This window comes from Rhinolophus hipposideros (assembly GCF_964194185.1).
Source record: "Rhinolophus hipposideros genome assembly, chromosome: 2".
Taxonomy (NCBI): Eukaryota; Metazoa; Chordata; class Mammalia; order Chiroptera; family Rhinolophidae; genus Rhinolophus; species Rhinolophus hipposideros.
In genome coordinates, this window is record NC_138048.1 from 85,035,257 (window position 1) to 85,057,971 (window position 22,715).

Here is a 22,715-nt window from a genome sequence, read left to right on the forward strand (position 1 = left end):
AGTAAGCTTCAGAATTGCTAGTAGGAGACGTTATATGTTTTTCAACATCTTTTTTTCCACCTTCCTTTTCCTTTTCATCCACTCCACTCTTCTCACTGTCTCCCTTTCTTTATTGCGTTTTTCTAAGACTTCCCCTGGAGTTTTCTTAATTTGTAGCAATTTCCAAAAGCAATAGTTTTATTTTCTGTGGCAGACAAGATCTCTTAACCAGCAGAGAACTGTGTGTGTGTGCGTGCATCCATAAGGGAGAGTTTCAATTTCATTTTTCCACCCAGGAAGAATAAGAACTATGAGTAGAAAGTATTCTAACAGATTGTGAACCAACACAGCAGAATGAAGAAAAACACAAAGCTATTCAGCAATCTTGTTTACCACTGAAGCTATTTCTATTGTATACATTCATCTGCCAAGATACAGTTCAGGGAGGTGTTTTACATTTGGTATGATTTCTAAGCTACAATTAAAGGATACAGGTTAAATACACTTTAATGAGCTGAGACTTGCTAAACAGTATAAAAAAAACAAAACAAAACAAAAAAGCCATACTCCCAAACATTAAGTCACATCTAGGATTCCAGATTCCAAATATCACATTGCTCGTTGGGGTGGGTACCACTAGAGGAATCTGCTCAGATTTTTAGGCCTACCTACCTAGTCAGAGAATCTAGTTTCTTCAAAAACAAAATGCAAGAAAACAAAAAGAGAAAAAAAGAGTAAGAGGGAGAAGAGACTGTGTGGAAGAGAACCTATAGATTAAGAGACTTAAACATGTCAAGTGTATTAAGAACTGAGAAACTTGGACATAGAACTCATTATACAACTGGAAGTCTCAAAACAGGATAGGTATGAGCATATAGTACGGCAGCTGGTAGAGAGAAAGGAGGAGGAGGATTTGGGGATAGAGCAAATGGTAACTGCCGATTTGGGCACATAAAACTCTGGTATAGAGACCATGGACGTCTCCCAGCCAAGGTACCTCTACAACCATTTCCCGGGGTAACAGAGAAACTTTCTGGGAAAGCCCAAAGATGGGAAAGTGCCTGTTATTATGTTGCTGATATCCCAATCTACCTACATGATGTCTCAGGAGTTTGGCTAGTATACTTGAGATCGAGTAGGGAAGATCATCATCATTACGCAATATTGAAAAGGAAAGGGCACATATTTGGGATATCAGACTATAACCTAAAATCCCAAGATGTTTAGCCATCTTTATTTTACAAAGGTCTGAATAACACAAACACAATTTAAAATATCCAACAGAAAATGGTTAAACATCACTTGGAGCATGTTATTTCTTGGAAGGAAAGAAGTTTAGAATCTCTTGCCAAAAGGCATTAATATTGTGTTCACATCCAGGGTGCTGTGTCCAGCTATACCTTTCTTCTTCTCAAAATGCTCTTCTTTTTTTGTCTCACCACACACTAATGGATGTGACTTCTGTAGCTCCATACACTTCTCTGTTCCCTTCTCTGACTTTTCTTTGCCTTCTACTCTAAGTTCTGATGTCCTCTTCAATTCAGCTTTTTTTCTCCTTTTGGGAACTCAAATTCTCCCAAGTCTTCAGCTGTCACCTCTGGGCTGACAGATGCCAAATCTACCACATGAGAGATTCTCCAACACCCCATCTCTACCTTCCTGCTGTCTGTCCCCACCTAAATGTTACTCTAGCTTAGACTCAACATGGCCAAATCCATATTAACCACATCCTTCCCTAAAATAAACTTACATCCTGCCTTCTCTATTTCTGTGTGCACTGCCACCATTCTCCTGAATCCCTTAGGTTTTAAAAGCCGTCATGGTTTTCAAATTTTCCACATCCTTCATTTAGCAAGTCAGTTCTGTGGAGCCATCCAAGTCTGCCTCCATGTTGTCCCATAGCTCTCTCATCCCACCATAGGCTGACCTCCTCAGCTCACACCTGAATTAGGTAGGCAGTCCCTACCTGCCTACTCTCCCTGGCTTATTATCTCTCATTCGATCTACCCAGCCTAGCATTCCTAGAATCATCTTTCAACTCTTGCCTTGTTGAGTGATCTCATCAGGAAAATAACCATTTCTCTGTTATTACAACATCAAGACTAAACATGGACTTTCAAAGCTCTCAGTAATGTGCCCCTCTCTACCAATTTTACATTTTCACTGCATCTCCACAATATGATTTATTCCTGTTGTTCTTTCTCCTTGTTTGGAATGCCCTCTTCTGTATCTCCACTTCCAAATCCTAGCTCTACTACAAGGCCCCTCCCAAATCTCAATTTCTCCATGTAGCTTAAGTGACTAACTGTTACTCCCTTTTTATCCTTCTACTGATTTGCGTGGAGAAATTTCATACTGAATGATATGATGCCCACTATTTCATACAAGCTGATTTTCTTTTTCTAACTCCATAGAGCTAGCGATAGAGTTCTCTATCACCCTACCGTACACTCCAGGGCTGAATACAGTGAATTCCTTTTTAGACTCAACAAGTTAGTTAATCTGCTATTTAAATACATTTTTATTTTTCTTCACTATAAATGAGTGATCTATAATGAATAAAAACATCAAGAAAGCAAACTTGGAGAGATATATATTAGCATTCGATATTTAAATGTTATACATTAATTATAAAACTATTTAAAAGTCATCTTCTTACCTGATTTTATGCAGTCTGATGACTTGCAAATACCATCTACAAAAAGAAGGGTATGTGCATAAATATTTGCAATACAAGTTTTCTAATTTCTCCCTATCTCTTGTTCTTCTAAAAACTGCCAATTAAATAATCAATTCCTTGAAGCAAAAACTAAACCTGAATAATATATACCATTGTCCGTAGTTAGACAAAAAAACATAGAGAAATAAAACAGGCAAATCCTAAGTTTAAAATTTTTATTATGAAGAAAAAGGTATTTATTACATTCTCTACCCACCCAGCCACAGGTCTTTTAAATTATTCTATTGTTTTAGTCTGGTAACCATGTTTTTTTGCCATTAAGGAACCAATCTTTTCTAATCCTCATTGTGAAAAACTTTTAAGACTCAAATCCTACAAAAGGCCTTTAGAATTCCTACAAAGCCCTTTTGAATTTCAATGACACAATAAAAGTTGACTAATTGAAGTTGGTTATAAAATTGTGTATACTTTAATCAAATAAAACTGTACATTATAATTCTCATAAAGTAAGTATAAGTGCACTAAATATACTTGGCAATTGATAAGTTAGCTCAAACATAAAAGACATTGTACTTTAGTCCAAGTTAATTGTTTTGACATATTGATGTCACATTTTATAAATGAATCTTTGTAGCTCTGTCTTTCATTGTCTTTCTCCTTAACACATTTGTTTGGTAGACAGGAAAAGCACAAGATGGAGATTTCACTCTCCTGTGCATTTCCGTGTGCACTGGTATCGGGGGAACTCACCGTCATAGGTTGCATAGAGTGCTATCATCGTGACAGCAATGATGGTGAGGAGAAGAACCAGGACAGAGAGACTGATCTCCAGCGGGGTCCATCGCTGTTTCTTCTTTGGTTTTGGAGTGTTGATATCAGTTATATCCATCTGACTTTCTGATCTGCCCATCACCTAAAATCTGCAAAAGATTAAAATTTTTTTTTAAAATACTAATAACAAATTAATAAAGAGAGAGAAAATACATATAGAATTTTCCAAATACTTAATGTGGCTGAATAAAAGTAAAAGGTTAATTTATTTTAAATAAGAAATAAAAGTTTTTTGTCGAAAGTCAAAATCTTGATTCTGAGAGTGAAGAATATAGAGCTAGATGAATCTGACAGGCTCCCGTCACAACCTTTTGTTTTTGTTTTCATATATGACAGAAGATCCAAGCAAAATTAGACAAGGAGACTCAGTTAAATACTCACGTAGGATTCCTTCAGCAGTTTATAAGCAAATAATTAGTGTACTATCATTAAGGAAAGTTTTAAACTCACTGTTCTGAACTTTGGACAATGTCAAAGGTGAATTTTATATCTTGTTCCTTATAGCTTACTTTAGAAGCTTGGAAATCAAAGACTAACTCTTTGAGGCTTTGACTAAGCAATAATGTGAAATAGGAATACAGATAAAAACAAAAAGGAACAAACACTTGTGATCGTTTAGTCTTAAAAACAACTTTTGATTTTACAGTTCAGAATTATGACTAGTGCCAATATGGGTATCTATTAACTGTTTAGACAACATTTTGAAAAAGGTCACTCACTGGACCAAATGTCAGTGGTTTACCTCCAGGGAAGAACAATATTAACCATAGTCTCTTTTCACAACTGAATAAGATAAAAAATATGTAATTTTACAAAATTCTACCTGGTAGGTCAGGGTAATGGTGGTTAAGATATTTAACTTGTATTTAAATTACTATTAATACTTCTAATAATAGCTGACATTTATTGAGTACTTCCCATGTGTCAATCATAGTTCTTTGTGTTTTACATGTACTAATTCATTTAATCTTTGTAAGGTGGATATTAACATTCCAATTCCATGTCTTAGGAAACTGGGGCACAGAAAAGTCAGGTAATTTGCCCAAGGCTACACAACTAGTAAATGTTCTTTCTAAAGAATACATTTGGTCACTGTTTGAAACACAATTGTATCATCATATAATAAGAGCCACTTTAGATCATACTGCATAAGTTTAGGGGAAAATTTAGGGGTTATAAGCCAAAATATCAGATTTCATTATGTTTCTTTTAGAGGCCTGTTGATTCTCTACGGGTCATCCACCTAAGCCCGGACAACTTCAATTTTTCTGCAGGACTGTAAAGAGCATTGTAAACTAACAGATTAGCTTTGTACAGCATGATACAAATTAAACATATAATTTAGTTCCATATTAGGCGTATAATTTAGTTACTAGGTGTAATGACTGCTCAGAAATGCTCTTACAGTTGAAGATCTTTGATGAACATACACAATTCCCAGAGGGTGTGTTTGGTGGAAACTGAGGCAAAGGATGAAGTAGAAACAGGATCTACATGTGAAGTGTGCCATGGGAGATCCAGCAGACAACTAGGAATTTAATCTCCCCAATGAGTTATGAATAAGTGAACCACAGCTGGGCTTTAAAGTTCTGGATACAAAGTCTTAAGCATATTGTTCTCTTGATTACGTGAGGCTATAACCAAGGACAGACTATCAAACAAAAATATTTTATTAGATCATGAAAACTGTGTCTGCTCAATAAACGTGGAATGCAATGTACCTGAATGTTAAAATGTTTTCCTTAATGGTTATGTATCTCATGCTGGCTTAGTTTCACAGCCCCTGGGGTTATGATATGGAATTACATTGATTGTAGTCCTTGTAGTTTTAATAGGGGTGGTGGTTGGGGAAAGAAAAGATGGGAACAAAGTTAACACTTGGACACCATACAGAGAGGCAAATAATAAAAAGAATAATTTTCCTAGTTCCCACAGAAGAAGTCAAGACTGACCTAAAGAACATCTAAATGTTAATCACATTTGCACAAATATTTCCCTTTCTTGAGTATTTATCTCACTACTCTAATAATATTTCAGAAGACAATCTAAAGAAACATTGGTATAAATATGACCCACTTCTCTTTTTAGTTCTTTCTTAGAAACAACATTCAGTTTCTCCAGGAAAACTGAGGGCCAGGAACCAGGGCAGCCACGGGGTTAAATTAAAGGTGCTCTTTAGCACCATCAGGCTTCTGCAGGAAAACATCTGGGCTATTAATGGTTCTGCACCTAAGGCTGCAGAAATTGTTACAGGGAAATGAAGGCAGTGACTGAAGCTCTTTAGTCCTTTTACCTACGTCAAAAAAATGCCATCTTTGAATCACCTGCAAACTCTCCATCTGCCCTTCTCCTAAACCCTCTGCAAATGTTCTAAGTCATTTGCTTCTAAGCAGCAACCCTTTTCAACAACACTGAGTAAAAGCAGAAATGATGCAAACTGAATCTCCCAAATTAACTTTGTTCTTCATTTCCAGTTAATTGCAGTGGATTCAGTATTTTCTTTTAAGAAAATAGAGGTCAGAATCTTGAACCTCAGGATGAAACATTTCATCAACCCCTCAGATACTTGAATATGCAACTCAACCACACCCAACCCCATTTGAGAGAGGCGCTGGAAATGAGAGCAATTACACACAAAAAAGAAGACAGAGAGAGAGAGAGAGAGAGAGAGAGAGAGAGAGAGAGAGAGAGAGAGAGAGAGAGAGAGAGAGAGAGAGAGATTAGAGAGATAGAGAGATAGAGATAGACAGATACTTGTAGTCCCATAATAAACAGGATATGCCAAAACATACCTACATTTTCAACATATTTCAGCTTAACTGGAGATACGTTAGAAAGCGTAAACCAAATAGTAGACACTTCCACAGAAGGAGAAAATAGAGAATTAGGAGATCTAACCCAAAAAAGAACCCTGCAAACTTCAGCTTGACAACATCACTGAAAGAAAACATGATTTGCTTATATAGAAGCTGAATTTCCAAGCAGTACAAAGCAGCAGTGCTTATACCAGTTGAGTATACACATCACTTTACCGTATAGTCAAATCAAAGAACTTAGAGAATCACTGGTTTGTTAAAGGGAAGTCTATAAACCTAAGCAATTTTCATCTTCACAGCACATTACCACCTTAACATTTCGGCAAGTGCCTGAAGGTACGCCATGCAATTATAGTTTGTATTATGGAAACTGAGGCACAGAAAGCAGGAGAAAAAAGTTTCATATTTAAACCAAGTAAGTAAGGAGGCAGGTACTCAAGAGAAATCATCTCCTTGTTTTCCCCTGGACATTAATTTGTAGGTGTTTTGTGGGCCCGGAATATGAAGTTCTGGACACAAAGTCCCAATCACACTACTCCCAAATGCAGTATAGCTGTGCAACAACGAAAGTCACTGCATTGAATCTGAGAAACTATGGGACAATTGTTTTAAAAGTGATGGAAGCCAGCAATAATGCAACACAGTGAAGAAGCTACACGCTTTCATGGCCCATTTTTCCCATCAGGAGTTCCCAAATACTGAGACTGTAAGCCAGGTACTACTTTTCAGTTTAATAAACTTACCATTTGCATCATATACGGGGGAAACACAGACTTTACCAAGTGGCTAAAGAACGTTAGGTTGCAATTACGCTTACTTTCCCATACTACAAATAGATTGAGACCGAGTAAGGAAAACTTTATCCACAAAAGCACTCCCCCCCTACTCCTGCCAACCAACCCTTGTGTGATTTAAGTACGCTAACCGCATACATTATATAACAGGAAACTAAAATTCTAAGCAAGAGGCGGAGGTGGGATAATGAAAAGATCTTCAGGTTAGGAAAAGTAGAAATGGAAAAGTGAGTTACAAATGAGGAGAAAACCCGACAGAAATCAAAATGAAAACAAACCTTGCTTAAAAAAAAATAAACCAGTGTCTGTTCAACGGAATGGCAAATTTCCAGCCTCCTAATCAGCCCCTCTGCAATTCGGTAGCGCTGATCTCGGCAACCAAACATAACCCAGGCGAGAGCTACGGAAATGAACCTGAAGAGTGGACCTGACCGCACTTCAGAGCCCTCCTGCAGGTCACCCTCTGGCCCCTCTCCCCCACTCTTCAGGTCCCAGCACGGCTCTGTCTCCAGGCACGCCTCCCTCGCCCACGGCCGCGGAGTCCCGGGCGCTCGGACCGCGCAGGACCTGGTCCGCTGACCCTGCTCGGCGCGCCTCCAGGGCACACGCTCCCCCCGGCTGCTCTGCCCTCCCCGCTCCGGTCCCACCCCCCCCACACCCCCACCTCCCCCCGGCTCTCGCGCCCTTCGGACCCTTCTCCCCCCGCTCCCAGGTGCCAGTTCGCTCTCTTGGGACTCACCAGTGGGATTCGGGAGAAGTTGGAGGCTGCTGAGCAGACACATCCCCACCAATGAGCGCGCGGGGCCGAGAGCCCCGCCGAGCGCGGGTCGGTCCGTGTGTCCGCCCAGGCGCGCCCCGAGCGGCGCCGGCTCCAGGCTGCGGGGAGCAGCGCCGAGCCCAGGCCAGATTCCGGAAAGGTTACGGGCCCGCCTCGGCCCGGGCCCGGAGGCGACGGGGACCCCGGGCATCCCTCGGACCCGCACCCGGAGCGACTCACCGTGGCCTCTCAGCAGATCCCGCGCCTGGAGTTGGGCGGCTGCTCTCGCCTGCGCTCGGTCAAGCTTCGCCACTTGCTCATCTCCGCGCCCCGCGCGTCTCGGCGCTCTCACCCCTCCACCCCCCACCCGCCTCGCCGCTGCAGGACCAGCGCGAGGAGCAGTTCTCTGAGTGACCTGAAGGTTTCCGCTAGGTCTCCCCGATCTTGTCACATCGCGTGTGGGGGCCGGGTGTGTGTGTGTGTGTGTGAGAAAGACACCCTCCGCCCCGTACCCCACCTCACCCTTCCCAAAAGGGTTTTGCCAAACATTCTTGGAATTGCTTAGCTTCGGGGCTTTCAAGAACACAATACATTGTCTCTGGGAGATTCTGTGGTGCTGGTGAAGGTTCTATTTCTTTTCCTGTTGGACCTCCTTTCTTTTTCTCACAGTCTTCTTTCGTTCTCTTTCTTGCTCCTTTTCCTCTCGTCATCCAAACAATTTTCCTTTCTCATTTTTTAATTTTTTTCTCTCCCTCCCTCCTTTTTGTTTTCTTTATTTTCTTTGCCCCCCCCACTTTATCCTTTTCCTTCTGTCCTTCCTTTCTTTCCCCCCTCCCTCTTTGCTTTCCCTCTCTTCTTTCTTCCCTTCCTTTCTTTTTGTTGGTCAGACCAGTATGTCAAGAGCTATAGTCTGTACTGCAACTCGCTACTCCCACCTCCTGACTCTAGGGAATTTTGTAATGAGTGTACCTGAGGGCTTTGGGATGGGGAGTGAGAGAGTCAGAGAAAAAGAAGCTAAAGTGTGTCTGGACCCTTGTTATTTTAATGCAGCCAAGCAGCACAATATTTTCATGTAAGATCTGTGATTCCTTCTCAAGGGGGGTAAAAAAAAAAAACACACACACACACAAACTTTTTGCACAAGGGCTATTCCTTTACAAAAGCTGCCTTAAATAACTATGAGTGTCAAGGGGCTCAGAAGAGCGGAACTTCCCCTGATTTTTTTTTTTTTTTTGCTTCTTTAATCTTTAGCTTCAATATTTAGTGCCAAGTATATAAGTAGCTTTATCATTGATCCTTTTCCCTCTCTGAATCACATATAATTGCCAACATACTGAAATACTGGTGGGTTTTCTTGAACTTGCAATTATCTGCTTTTAACATCAAAACGACTCACTGCTTGAGAGAAGAGACCCTTTGCACTCATAAGTTTTACATCCTTTTTATAGTAGAGAAAGCTGAAAGCAAGGAGAAAAAGTGGTTCTTGCTAATGAAATAGTTAATAGAATGCAATGGAGAGACATTAAAAGAAGTTAAAACAATCATTAGATTAATATAGAGAAATCCAATGAATGGACTTCAAAAGCACTCTCTCCATAACTCTATGCTTTACTCTTTCGTGGTGTGTGTTGCAGATACCACTTAATCCTCACAGCAACCGAAAATATGAGTGTAATTACCCCACAAATGAACATAAGGAGCTTGGCTAAATTAAAACCACTGGGATATGCCTCACCTAGAATTTGAACCCAGTTCATTTGGACTCAAATGCTGAATTATTGTTATCCTCATTTTACAGAAGGGATTGAAGCATGGAACAGTGATTTACTAAAATACTTTCTTTCAGTGAGAAATCTAGATCTTCTAACACTTCAATGCTTCATTTTTATTACCCTTCAGCTGAATTACCAAAATGTTATTTCAACCTTACATAATCAGCAATGAATTAGAATGAATTAGAAATGTATTTTCTTCCTTTCTTTTCTCTTTTTTTTATGTAGCCAGTCCTCAGTTTCTTCATAAGGAGTCAGATGCATTAAAAATGTAATACATTTCCTCTGATTAACATAACAATGAATATTGGTGGTGGGGGAATGCCATGGCCAGAATAATCCCCAAATTTGCATATCAACAGGAAATGCAATAAACTCATATGCTTGGTCTTAACATTTCAATTTGAACTTTTCAAACAAGGTTTTGTTTTCTTATATGCAGAAAAATTTAAACAGAAAAAGTTCCTTTGAAAGGTAATAATATATCTATGCAGTTCATGAACACCAGTGGAAAATAAGTTGGTTTGATTTGTTTACAGTGCCTCTAGACTTAGAGCTGAAAGTTGAAAAATTGATTTAAATTTTTTTAAAGATTTGTTAATGAAAACTTATCAGACTATTCAGTTATAAGTACTGTGAACCCCAGAGAAGAAAAATTCATTTGATGTGAACCCTGAAAAGGAATTTATCTGCTGAGATGTAATCCCCATGGTCAACGAAGGGCCCAAATTTTATGAATAATAAAAGTCTAGTGGCCATTTGCTGACAGGGGCTCCCTCAGTACTCTGTACACCAGCAAGAGCCTCAGACTGAACTCTCAGTTTTCCGGCACTTTACCATGCTTGTTTATGCAGTCTAAGTCAACCACTGCAGGAAAGCCCTGGTTTCCTCTTTTGACCAATGGACTGAGACTAGCTCTGTCCAATCAGAACTACACAAATTATATCCTTATTTGCATCAGTACAGACCAATTAGAATTGCACGATTTAGACCTACCAGAAGTGTATAATTTGGAAAATTCATTTACATAAAATAGACTAAAAAGGGAACTGTAGGCAGGAAAATTATAAAGAACCTCTCTTTTCTCTCTGCGGAACACAATTTAGGTTACTACCTGAATCTGTGTCTTCCAGGCTGCAGCTCTTTTTGCTCAAATAAATGCTTTTATTCCTTATTACATTCTAAAATTAATTTTGGTTTACAGTTTTATCTTGTTGCAAGAGAAGAAACCAGTAGTAAGTCAATTCAAAGATTCACTCTTGGAAGGGATATTTCACAGGGGGAAAAATGGATATAGAATATATAGCAAAAGAAAATGCATAAAGTTATTTTTAGACTCTGACTTTCAGCTGGTCTTAATCTCATTAAAGTTTACAGAAATTTAAGAATTTTTAATCAAGAATGTTAAATCTCTTTCAGAAGAAAGTTTTGCAAGCTTAAGAAGAGTTTTTTTTGTTTTGTTTTGTTTTTTTAAAGAAATCAAATAAAGAGCCCCCAGTAAGGAAACTCAGAAAACCGGTGTTACAGATATTGTCCAAGGTTGTGAAGTTTTTTGAGTTATGTGGATGGAGGAGAAAATAGTCCTCATGGCTGTCCCGTATGAGTTATTAAGAGTGGAATGCACTGGTTCTGGCAAGATGCAGGGTAGATCCTTAAAAGCTGCCTTTGTATGCAACATTTACAAATGCTTGATAAAGTATTTTTAAAAGGCCCTTTAAATGCACCACTGAGCCAGCCAGAATGTAAAAGAAAACCTCAGAAGCCCTAAACATGGGGAGCCAGAAATCCAGAAAGGTATGTGAGTGCTAAAGATGTCACCGCCCTTGGGCACCTACCTATCTCAGGAGGTCATACCAAACCTAGAAGACCTAGAACTTCAATTTTCACAGGATTTGTAAGTGCCACAGGGGCTTCATGCAGAGTCTAGCACAGAATAAGGCGAAAAGTCAGATCAGAGATTCCTACATAAAACTGACCCACTGAAAAGAAACACGTGCAGTGAAAAGGTGAACTAGAAAAACTCAAACCCCATTCCTACTCCCCATACCCTGGCCCACAAACATAAAGATATTTGCTTTCCTATGCCTTGACTCAGACAGGTACATTTATACCAAAAAGCTTCTGGTGAAAATTCATGGCAAGCCAGACTTTAGATGATTTAGTCTAGGATGTAGAATTTATTCTAATTGTTGTGGCCTGAAAACTTCCAAGGCAAAAATGTATAATCAAGTGGTCTCAGCTAGATTATGCCAAAAACTTAGAGAATTATTACCACTTAACGTTTACTAAAGGAAATTCTTGAGAATGAATTTATGAAACAAAATGAAACTAGATAGAAGATCTAATATGAAAGAAGGAATGATAAGCAAAGAATACAGTAACAACATAGGTAAATCTAAGCAAACATTGAATAAAACAATGTATCGGGATAAAAAGTATTGGACAATCGTGGTATGTAATTCAAGATAGTATGAATTAAAGTTAAAACACTCTAAAGCGCTTACTTCTGTTATTTGTGAAGGGGTACAAAACAGGCCTCCCCAAGATGTGCCACTTTGGTGTTATTTTGAGGTGAAGGCAATTGAGACTCTGCAGGCTCATGGAAAATTTTTACCTCTTTCTTAGATAATTTAAATTTGGGGCCTTGCCCATAAGAAGAGTTACTACCGGAGATAACTTTTTATGACCTTTATATAGGGGAAGGCAAACATCTAATTACTGAACATCTGCGCCTCCTATCCTGCCAATGAACTTCCTCCTCCTCTGAAGCCCCAAGGTGACTTGCTGCATCCTTAGCTCAGAATGTCATGTATACCTGTGGAGGAGAGACTGTTCTATGACGTGACAACTGCCAGACCTTTGAACTAGATAGAGGCTAGACAGAGATTGTTTCCTGTAAATCCCCTTTGAGACTGTCTGACTGACCTCTCCTCTATCTCCTATGGCATGCTGACTCCTGGAACAGGCAGTTGCCCTGCCCAAGGTAAGCATTTTCCCTTATCTGAGACAAGTCACGCTCCAGTACCCATATTTATCCTGCCCTGTTCTATATAATGCTTTAGTACCTGCATCTCAGTGACGTACCTCATATGTATTCCCCCCTCAATTAACTTTTGATGTAATGCTGGAGTTGTCAGCCTCTTTCTTTTTCTCTCAGCCCTATGACATTTAACAAATAATACCTCATTTTCCCTTCCTGTCTCTGAACCTCCCATGTAGATGGGGTTTCTGACTCTGTCATATATGTGGGGTTCCTGTATGTATGTATGTCACTAAATTTGGTTATTTTCTCTTATTAATCTGTCTCATGTTGATGTGATTATTAGACCAGTTGGAAGAATGTAGAAAGGTAGAGAAAAGTTTTTTTATCCCAAACATTGGAAAGGAGGATAATGATATTAATTTTAGACTTTACATATACAAGTTTGATTCAACATAAGTATTGTATTTAGAGAGCCTAGACTATGCAGTTAGAAAAGAAAGAAAGAAAGAAAGAAAGAAAGAAAGAAAGAAAGAAAGAAAGAAAGAAAGAAAGAAAGAAAGAAAGAAATATATAGAGAGAGGGGAGGGAGGAAAGGGAGGAAGAAAAGGAAAGAGGGAAGAGAAAAGAAAAAAGAAGGAAAGAACTAAGCAAACAATGGCAAAACTTCACTTGTTTGAAAATACAGTGATCATCAGTAAGAGAGGTGTAATTACTAATGTAATTACTAAAAAACAAAAGAAGAAGAAGAAATGGAATGCATAAGGTCAAATATTGCAGAGAGAAAAAAACTAGAATTAAATAAAAGGCAATCTAAAGGAAGATAAGAAAAGAGAAAAAAATTAAATATTAGAAAAAGACATACAGAGAGTACAGAATAAGATGGTAGAAATATATTAATCACAATAAATATAATTGGACCTAATTCTCCAATTAGAAGACAAAGATTTGTAATACAATAAATAAACAAAATCCAGCTATCTTCTGTTTGAGAGACATACCTAAAACATAAGACTTAAAAGAGTTGAAAGCAAAATGATGGAAAAAGATAGATCAGACAAATGTTAACCAAAAGAGAGATGATGTAGCAATATTGTAGCCAGATAAAATAGATTTTAAATTTTACAAGAAAGGAGAGTAATCAGTTTAGCAAGATGATTTAAATTTAAAATTTATGAATTGTTTATTTCTGGAATTTTCTATTTAGTATTTTTAGACCATAGTTGATTGCAGGTAACTGAAACCACAGAAAGTAAAACCTCAGATAATAAGATCTTTAAAATTTACTCAGTTGAATTTTGTTTTTTAACAAATAAGATGTGACTCAAAGATGAAATCATAATGAAAGTTAAAAACTTATGACTGAATAACAATGACATATTGCATATCGATATCAACTTAAGTATCTAGATGGAAAGTTATAGTTTTCCATGCTCTTACTGTAGAAGAAAAAAAGCTGAAATTTAATGAGGTGGACATTTAACTTAAAAAGTTAGAAAAAAAAAAAGAATAAATCCTAAGAAAGTAAAAGGAAAGGAATAACTTTTCTTAAAATAATAACTTCATAAAAAAATACACAATAGGGAAGATCAACAAATCCAAAGTTGGATCTTTGAAAAGACAAATAAAATTGGCAAGACTATTTAAGATGGATAGGTGGAAGGTTGAAATCAAACATTATGAGGCATGAACTAAAGAAGAAACTACAGATAAAACAGAAATTAAAAGATAATGAGAATGTTATGGGCTACTAGATCCAATATTTTTTTTAAAATGATATGAAATGGACAGACTTTTAGGAAAATAAAAATCACACACACTCATTCAAGAAGAAATAGAGAGCCTAAATAATCCTATAATCATTAAATAAATTTAACAATTATGAATCTTACCATAAAGAGAGAAAAGAAATACAGGCCTAGATATTTTTTTAGGTAAATTCTACCTTAACTCAAAGGAATGGGTAATTCTATTATTACACAACTTTCCTAAAGAATAGAATAAGGAATATTTCCTAATTCATTTTATGAGATTAATATAAACTTGACAGTAGTAACAGAAGTGTATCTGAAGGGAAAATTAAGATCAAACTAATAAGTTTTGAAGCAAAAAATGCTGAAACAAAATACTAGCAAACTGAATGTAGGCAATGTACAAAAATGGCTCAAAAAGCTAGGAATACAAATTTGATTCAATGTAAGTATTATATTTAGAGAGCCTAGACTATGCAGTTAGAAAAGAAAGAAAGAAAGAAAGAAAGAAAGAAAGAAAGAAAGAAAGAAAGAAAGAAAGAAAGAAAGAAAGAAAGAAAGAAAGAAAGAAAGAAAGAAACATAGAGAGAGGAGAGGGAGGAAAGAGAGAAAGAAAAGGAAAGAGGGAAGAGAAAAGAAAAAAGAAGGGAAGAACTAAGTAATTAATGGCAAAACTGTCACTTGTTTGAAAATACAGTGATCATCAGTAAGAAATGTGTAAGTTACAAATCTTCACTGAAAGATACTGGAGAAGACTATGTAACTTGAACGACAAATCAGGTACCTGGAGTTGAATATTCAATATGAGTTTAATGTTTTCCTTAGTCTATATATTAGGTTGGTGCAAAAGTGATGCGGTTTTTGAAATTATTTTTAACCATTTAAAACACAATTACTTTTGCATCAACTTAATATTAAATTACATTTCAATCAAATCCCAACAGATTTTTTTTTTTAGAAATATGATAAGCTGATTATAACATGCTTATGGAAGAACAGAGGGAAAAATATAGACAGGTTAACCCTGAAAAAGAACACAGTAAAAGGGATTTAACCTACTAGATAACAAGACTTATAATGTTCATGGTAATTTACTAACTCACAGTATTTTATTGATTCAAAGAAAATAGATCAATGGAATGTAATAAGGATAGAAAAAGGAGATTCATGCATAAAAGAAAACTTGATATATGCAGATTTGACATTACAGATAGATAAAGGACTTAAAATTTTTAAAATAGTGATACGAATTGCAGATGGAAAAAGTATTGCATTTCTACACCATACAAAAAATGAGTCCTACATGAACTAAGGATTTAAACGTGATAAGGGAAATTTTTTTACAGTGTTAAAAGTATGTAGAAAGAAAGTTAGAAATATAAAGAAACGAGAGCTTTATGACTTTGTAATAAGGAATGATTTCAAAGCCCCAAAAGTTCAAAACATAAAAAGATTGATAAATTCAATTACAAATTAAATTGTATTTCTGTTTGCCAAAAAAAATTTTGAAAATAAAATAGAAAAACAAGCAATGCACTAGGAAAAGACAACTCCAACACATAAAAGTGGAAAATTATTAGAGTACATAAAGAACTGCAAATAAAAGCCAAACAATCCCCCCAAAATGGAAAAGACAAACAGGCATTAAAATGAAGACTACATAGTAATGACCATTACATACAAAATACACAATCTCATTAATTAATAGGTGAGTGTCAGTTAAAACTCCAAGACAAAACCAAGTTTTACTCACCTGACTTCTTATACACCACCGGTAAAGTGTAAATTTATACAATCTGCCAGGAGTGAAAAAAAATGTCCTCGTAAAGGGCAAAAGAGATTATTGGCTATCTTTTCAATGGAATTTTGGTCATTGGCTAGTACAGAGGTAGGGAAATTAGCTCTGTAAAAGGCCACACAGTTAATATTTTTGTCTACACATGTTTGTTCAATTTTTTTTTTTTACAACCACTTAAAAAATGTAAAAAACAAAAACAATCTTAGCCTGAGGGCTCTGCAAAAGCAGGTTACTGACCGCTACTGGATTTGGCTAGCCGGCTGTACTAGGGATTATCTGATTCTACTGGGGTGCACTCCTTGGGTAGACTTCCTATTAACCATGCTGTTTTAAACTCTGAAAAGGTAGAAAGTTTTCTGGCAGAGATACTACTGATTTTCATTGAATAGATAGTCTCAGACATTACATTTTATTGGTCTAGGCCAATATAAGTTTTGACAGGCCAATTGCACTTTAGCCAATGGTTTTGGAAAACATTGTCTAGAAATACTAAAGAAGCACATGATTTTTAATCCAGCAATTCTACCTTTAGATACATACTCTAGAAAAAAAGCCTATATGTATGCACCTGGAGATATGTGCAAGATCTCATAGCAACATTGTCTATAATAATAATTTAAAAACTAGAAACAACACTAAAGTTCATTGAGGGAAGAATGGATAAAACATTGTATGACATGCACACAATGGAATACTAAATATGGCACAGAATGCAAAATAACCAACTACAGCTAAACAAACCAATATGGATCACTCAAAAAAGAGTGTTGAGAGAGAAAGCAAGCAAATCGTATTTCGGATTGTGTAGATACAAAGAAGAGATAGGATGATTATGGAATCGGGGAAGCCATAGTTTAGTGCGTAAGAGAAATGCAATCGAACATTTACAACATAACATGGAAATCTTCATAACTGAGTTACATACAAAGTTCATTTGAAATATGTGACAGGGTAACTTTTTATCAATGGGTATATCAGAATACTTCACCTCTAACACATTTTTTTATTTGTTTCGAGGAATTTGCTAGATAAAGGAAAGGATACGAGCCTTTAAGACAAAAATAACATAGAGAACACTGAATATTGTATGAGATACACTGCAATATTTTGATGACTTCAAGTGGTTTGGTATTGCTCAAGTATGAAAAGCCTGGGGACAGAAGAGTGATGGGGAGTAGTTTCTTGAGAGGAGACTGAAGAGGTAGGGACCAGATAGTAAGGAAATGCGTATGCCCTGCAAACGGCTTCCATTTTGTTGCATGCATTCGAAAGTGATGGTGGAATTGGTGCAAGGGAGCAATAAAGTCAGTGTTTTACATGAGGATGTCTGTGGGACATTGATGGTAACATTGGGCGTGGACAGAAGGAGCAAAGATCTTTTAGAAAAATACTGTATGAGTCTTAAGGTCGTCTCAGAATCCTCTGAACACAGTGTCTTGATTGGCACCATCAGTAAGGGCTGGGGCCAGTGATGAACTCTGTCTGCCAACCAGGCCAATATTAAAAGATGAATGATCTTAAAAATATGAAATGCATATTGAAAGCTGAGAAATGGCATCCAGCAGACTTCAGTATTGTGATTCATTTTTATGGTCATGAGGAAAAATTTTCTAATCATCAGAACAACTTGAAAATAGAGGAGATTACCCACCAAATTTCTCTTTCCCTTCTAATAGTTGTCAACAAAAATAATTTATATTCAGATTAAATAGTTTAATTTTATTATAACAAATCAAGCAGCTAATCAAAAAAGGACCATTTGCCTACCATGATCGTTTAGCACATGATCAAACTATTTTGTTTTAGCTTTTTTTGTTAATTTAAAAAAAAACTTTAAAAAGAAAATGCTAATATAACAAGAGCTGTTTTATAAATAAATAAATAAATAAATCATCTAAGGCAATTAAAGGAGCAATTTTTTGAGGTGGAATCCTCAGAGCTTAGTGATTTTTTTAAATATTGAAGGTGAAGAAGAAGGAATCTAGAATCTAGTTTTGAACAATTAGGTGTATCTGTCACTTCACTGAGCTAGGGGACACTTGGTGGTGGTGGTGGTGGTGGTGGCGGCGGTGAGGTGTGGATAGGATGTTGGACATCTTGTTGAAACTGTAGCATTTTTGTCATATGATAGAACATAACAATGAGACATTTGTTACTTCTGACAATCTAGCAAAACATCTAAATATTTGTTATGTGCCAAATGCAATAATTAACTATGATGGGACAAAAAGACTCAGAAACACTGTGACTTCAAGTTTCACTCAACAAGCAGTGTTTTGATTGGCTGTAACTGACTGACTGAAAATTAAAAGTCAAAACATGGAATAGAGCCTATTCTCTGGCTAAAGTGTTTCATAGCTGTGATACTGCCCCGTAGGAAATTCCTTATGGAGCCAGGCTGTACTTTCCTTTCTTATGAGGACGTGACTAAGCTCAGCTACAGGGATGTGCTCATTGCCCCACATCTCCAAGATGACTGCATGTCTCATCCTAGCAACACTCCAAAACTCCTCATTGACAACATCTAGAGAAAGGGGAAGGAAGAAATGTTTCATAGCACAACTTGCTGGACACGTGGCATTCAACAAATCTGGAATCAATTCTGGCCTGGAGGGAGGGCTGCCTGTGGCAGGCTCTTTGAAGATGTCCATCAACACATACCAAGGGACATGTGCGTCTGATTCACTCCCATGAGACCTCTCTGATGCATTTCTTGTGGACAGCTGGTAAGAGTGGTGAGTTGAGTACCACACAACAGCAGCCACAGGAAGAACCCAGACTGGGGACAGCTGTTCAACCTTGGCACAGTTTACCTGTAAATCTCCAGTTCTTTCTGACTCTGACCTTTGGTGGGGGTGCTGATTACAAATAGTTAAAACTAGGACAAGCAAGATAAAGAAAAATGCGGCTTCTAAGCAACCTCTGAGTAGGAAAGTTTGCTTCTTATCTTGATACCATCATATTCTAAATGTAATCGATTTCTAACTTCTCTTGGATACGTAATGTTTCTAGGAAAAGTGCCAAGTGAAAGAAAAGTACCTTCATTATAGACTCTTATGTTTTCTGCTTTATACTATACCAATCCATTTGCAAAGGTAAAACTTATCTTTAACCCCATCATTTTTAATCCTTTTCATCAGACTTTCTTATCAATGCAGATTATTACATTCACCTGCATTCTTTAAAGCCAAGTGAAAGGAAAATTCTTTAAAACATAACCTGATCTGTACATGCAAATGTATATAGACAATGGCTTTCAGTGTATATTTTTATTAGAATGTTTAAAATGTCTGAATGTTAAATCCTAAAGAACACTAACTGCTCACTTTTACAAGATGCTTTTTAATGTAAAAAATCTTTTCAAGTGTAGTGATTTGGGAATGCTATTCCACAACAGTTTGTTCAACACACATTAATACATTGGAACTTTTGAAACAAGGCCAGAAAAGTTAAAGAAGTGAAAGTATTAACAGGATCTATTTGACTAGAGCAAAATTGCATATAATTGAAAGATAGCTCCAAAAATATTTTAAAATGTGGTCTGTCTTATTTTAGCTCTTATCGTATTAATTGTATTATTATAGAAGAGTTATTATCTGTTCTCCTAGTCCACCTGTGATACCTGGTGGTTTTTGGTAGAGGCACAGTTACATTCCTGAGGGAAAATAATCCTTTACTGTTCCCTCTGTTATGTCCATTTTCTACTGCTTCTGGAGCTGGGTGGGGAGGCAGGTCCCAATAAGGTGTTTCTGCTTGGATGGCCTGACATCACAAAGATAAGGGATAGGCTCGGTCTTATTCTTGCCAAACTGAGCCAGTATAAGGGTATTAAAATAGCTGAATAAACAAGCAAACAAAACAGAAATAGACTCAGAGACACAGAGAAAAAACTGAGGATTGCTAGGTGAGAGTGGGCGTTAGGGAATGGGGGAGAAGATGAAGGGATTAGAAAGCACAACCTGGTAGTCACAAAATAGTCATGGGATGTGAAATACAGTATGTGGAGTGTAATCAACAATGTTGTAAAGGTCATGTAGGGTGCCAGACGGGTACTGCACTTACCAGGGGATCACCTCATAGACTGTGCAAATGCCTGACCACTGCTCTGTACATCTGAAGCTGATGTAGAATAATATTGAATGTAAACTATAATTAAATATATGTACATATTAAATATATATATATATACACACACACGCACACGCACATATATGTCAGAGGGGTAGTAGGGGGGTGTTACCGTTTTGTGAGGGGTGTAATGTCTAATCATTCTATGGTTTTGTACACCTGAAACAAATATTAAAAAAATTAACAAACAAACAAAAATAATAAAATAAAATAAAATAGATGAAGGTAGTGGAGCCTATTCCTAGTCCATTAAACTCACCGTGTTGCTTTTTACACATTTAAAACTCAGTGAGTTTCTTCCTGCTAAGAAATTCAGGGTCAGGTTAATTTCTCCAGCAACTCTTTGAAGTAGGTGTTAATAAAAGTAAAAAAGGTTTTCCTGTGACGTATGAATTTTTTTCCTCCTCTAATATCCCCAATAAATCACTAAGGCACAATTCCACATTCCTGTAGGGAATGATTAATATTATTCTAAGGTGGCTCAAAGCGAAAGGGCCAGGTTAGTTCTCTTCAATTACAGAGGCTCATCTTCCCTCCAAGTCAGTCACATGAAGGCTCAGCCTGATCCTGGGCCTGCACGAACCTCTCTTAAGTCTCAATCGGCCCAGGCTGTCTAATCCTCTCACCTTTCTTACGGAAAATCTTCTTTAATGTATCCTATTATTTCGAGACCTATGACCTTTGAAAGTCTTTGACATGTATATTTCTTGAACTTGCAGCTCTCAGCTTCTACAAACACTGCTGTCCCTGTGCTAACACTGGCCTCTGCTGTCCTCTTTTTCCTCTATGTGTCTGTTAAATGTGGATGTAAAAGGGGTTTTATGTAAAGTAATCTCACAAGGTGATCTGATCATAAATTTCTACCTGGGCAGGTCAAGGTGGTAGTCACACCCAGTCCTATAATTTCCTTAATAAAAGTTTTATCTTTGCCTTAAGCGGTATTTCTGTGTATCTAGGTGAACACACCTTTGAAGTGCCCCCTTTCAGACCTTTCCTTCCAATATTGACCACCCTTTCACCTTGACCTACCTTCCAAAGAGTGACCACCCTCAAGAGAACACATAATATTCTGTAATCCGATCCCTGCCATGCTTTCTCCCACCTTCCAATAACATTCCTTATGTTCCCTCCTTAATCTCAAATGCATCAAAGAAACTGCAAACTGTTATTCTCAGAAGCATTTTTCTCAGTCTGTTGAGATCTTGCTGCCAGGCATATCTTTTGTTTGATTCAAATAAATTTTTACAAAAATTCTCTACAGGTTTGAACGTTCTTACATCGATGTAAGTAAAGCATCTTTCCTTCTCTTTTCATCTTTCTACTATTTTTTCCTTGATTGTTCTTACCCATTCTCTTTATTTCATCTGTGATCTCATGGCAGAAAACTACCTACATCAATGAGTCCACTGTATTTCCTGAGTAGATGCATTTCTCCTTTCATTTTCAGGACATTTCACATACGCATGCTCCTGTGAACCCATAAATGTTGTGGAATCATCATTGCCCTATTTCATCTAAGCTTCACACATCCAAGTGGTCTTTAATGACTGCTTCATTACTCCCCATACAGTCAGTTTGCAAGTCTTAACATGTTTACCTCCACAAGATCTCTTGGAGCTTTCCTCCATATTCCATTCCCAACGCCAAAATTAGCCAGCATGAACACTCTTTTCTTATTTTTCTGGATTGTTATACTAACTTGTTATATTATGATAAATGTTAGTATACTAACATTTTAACAATTACCCTTATGAAACCACAATTTCACTTTACTTCCTGGCTGACTGTTTGAAACAGAAGCTTGGATTATATCACTCCTCAGCTGTTCAAAAACTTTCAATAACTCCTTGCTGTTGTAAAATTCTTTTGTCTCAAATGTCACTGATGCTAAGCTGAACTTAACAAAATATGTCCTGTTAAATGTAGGTCTGTGAGAATAGGAAGTGTGGTTATAAGATAGAGTCTTCAAAAAAAAATAGCTGATTAATACACCAATAATGCTGTATCAGACAAGCCTAAAATATCCAACGTTTAGAGCTCTAAAACTCTCAAGTTTTGTTTCTATTCTCTTTTTTTCTCATGTGCCTGGTTACGTTTGATTGAGTGCTGGAGAGTGCTTGTCACAAAAATTTGTGACAAGCCTAGTATATTACCTTCCTCCACAGGACTTACATTTGTTTCTTGCAGATGACTGGGACTTACACTCTTGAACTCAAATAACTAAAAATTAGGCTGATACCTGAATTTTCAACATAAAGAATAGATGCCCCAAAGGCAGTGAGTAGAAAGATAGTCTTCAAAGTTTTTAAAAAATATGGTCTTCAATAATGAAGATAAAGTAAAAGAATTCGTTACTAACAGATCCACGGCAAAAGAAATATTAAATTGTATTCTTCTTACAAAGTTGGAGGTATCACGCTACCTGATAT

The 22,715-nt window shown here is 37.1% G+C and overlaps 1 protein-coding gene across 6 annotated transcripts in view; it reads right to left on the reverse strand.

Annotated features, from left to right (window-relative positions):
* Window positions 1-8,688, reverse strand: part of MME (membrane metalloendopeptidase) — a 93,802-nt gene extending 85,114 nt beyond the window's left edge. For 2 of the 6 annotated variants that reach the window (XR_013991956.1, XM_081028909.1), the window contains exons 1-3: window positions 7,840-8,179; window positions 3,410-3,579; window positions 2,639-2,674 (exon numbers count right to left, since the gene is read on the reverse strand). Coding sequence is in view for 4 of the 6 variants with exons in the window: in XM_081028909.1 (XP_080885035.1) it covers window positions 2,639-2,674; window positions 3,410-3,569 (196 nt within the window). In the remaining 2 variants the exon portion in view is untranslated. Of the gene's footprint in view, window positions 1-2,638; window positions 2,675-3,409; window positions 3,580-7,378; window positions 7,755-7,839 lie in introns of those variants that run through there. The other 4 variants (XR_013991957.1, XM_081028908.1, XM_081028910.1 and 1 more) reach the window with 3 other exon arrangements.
* Between the last annotated feature and the right edge of the window lie 14,027 nt (window positions 8,689-22,715).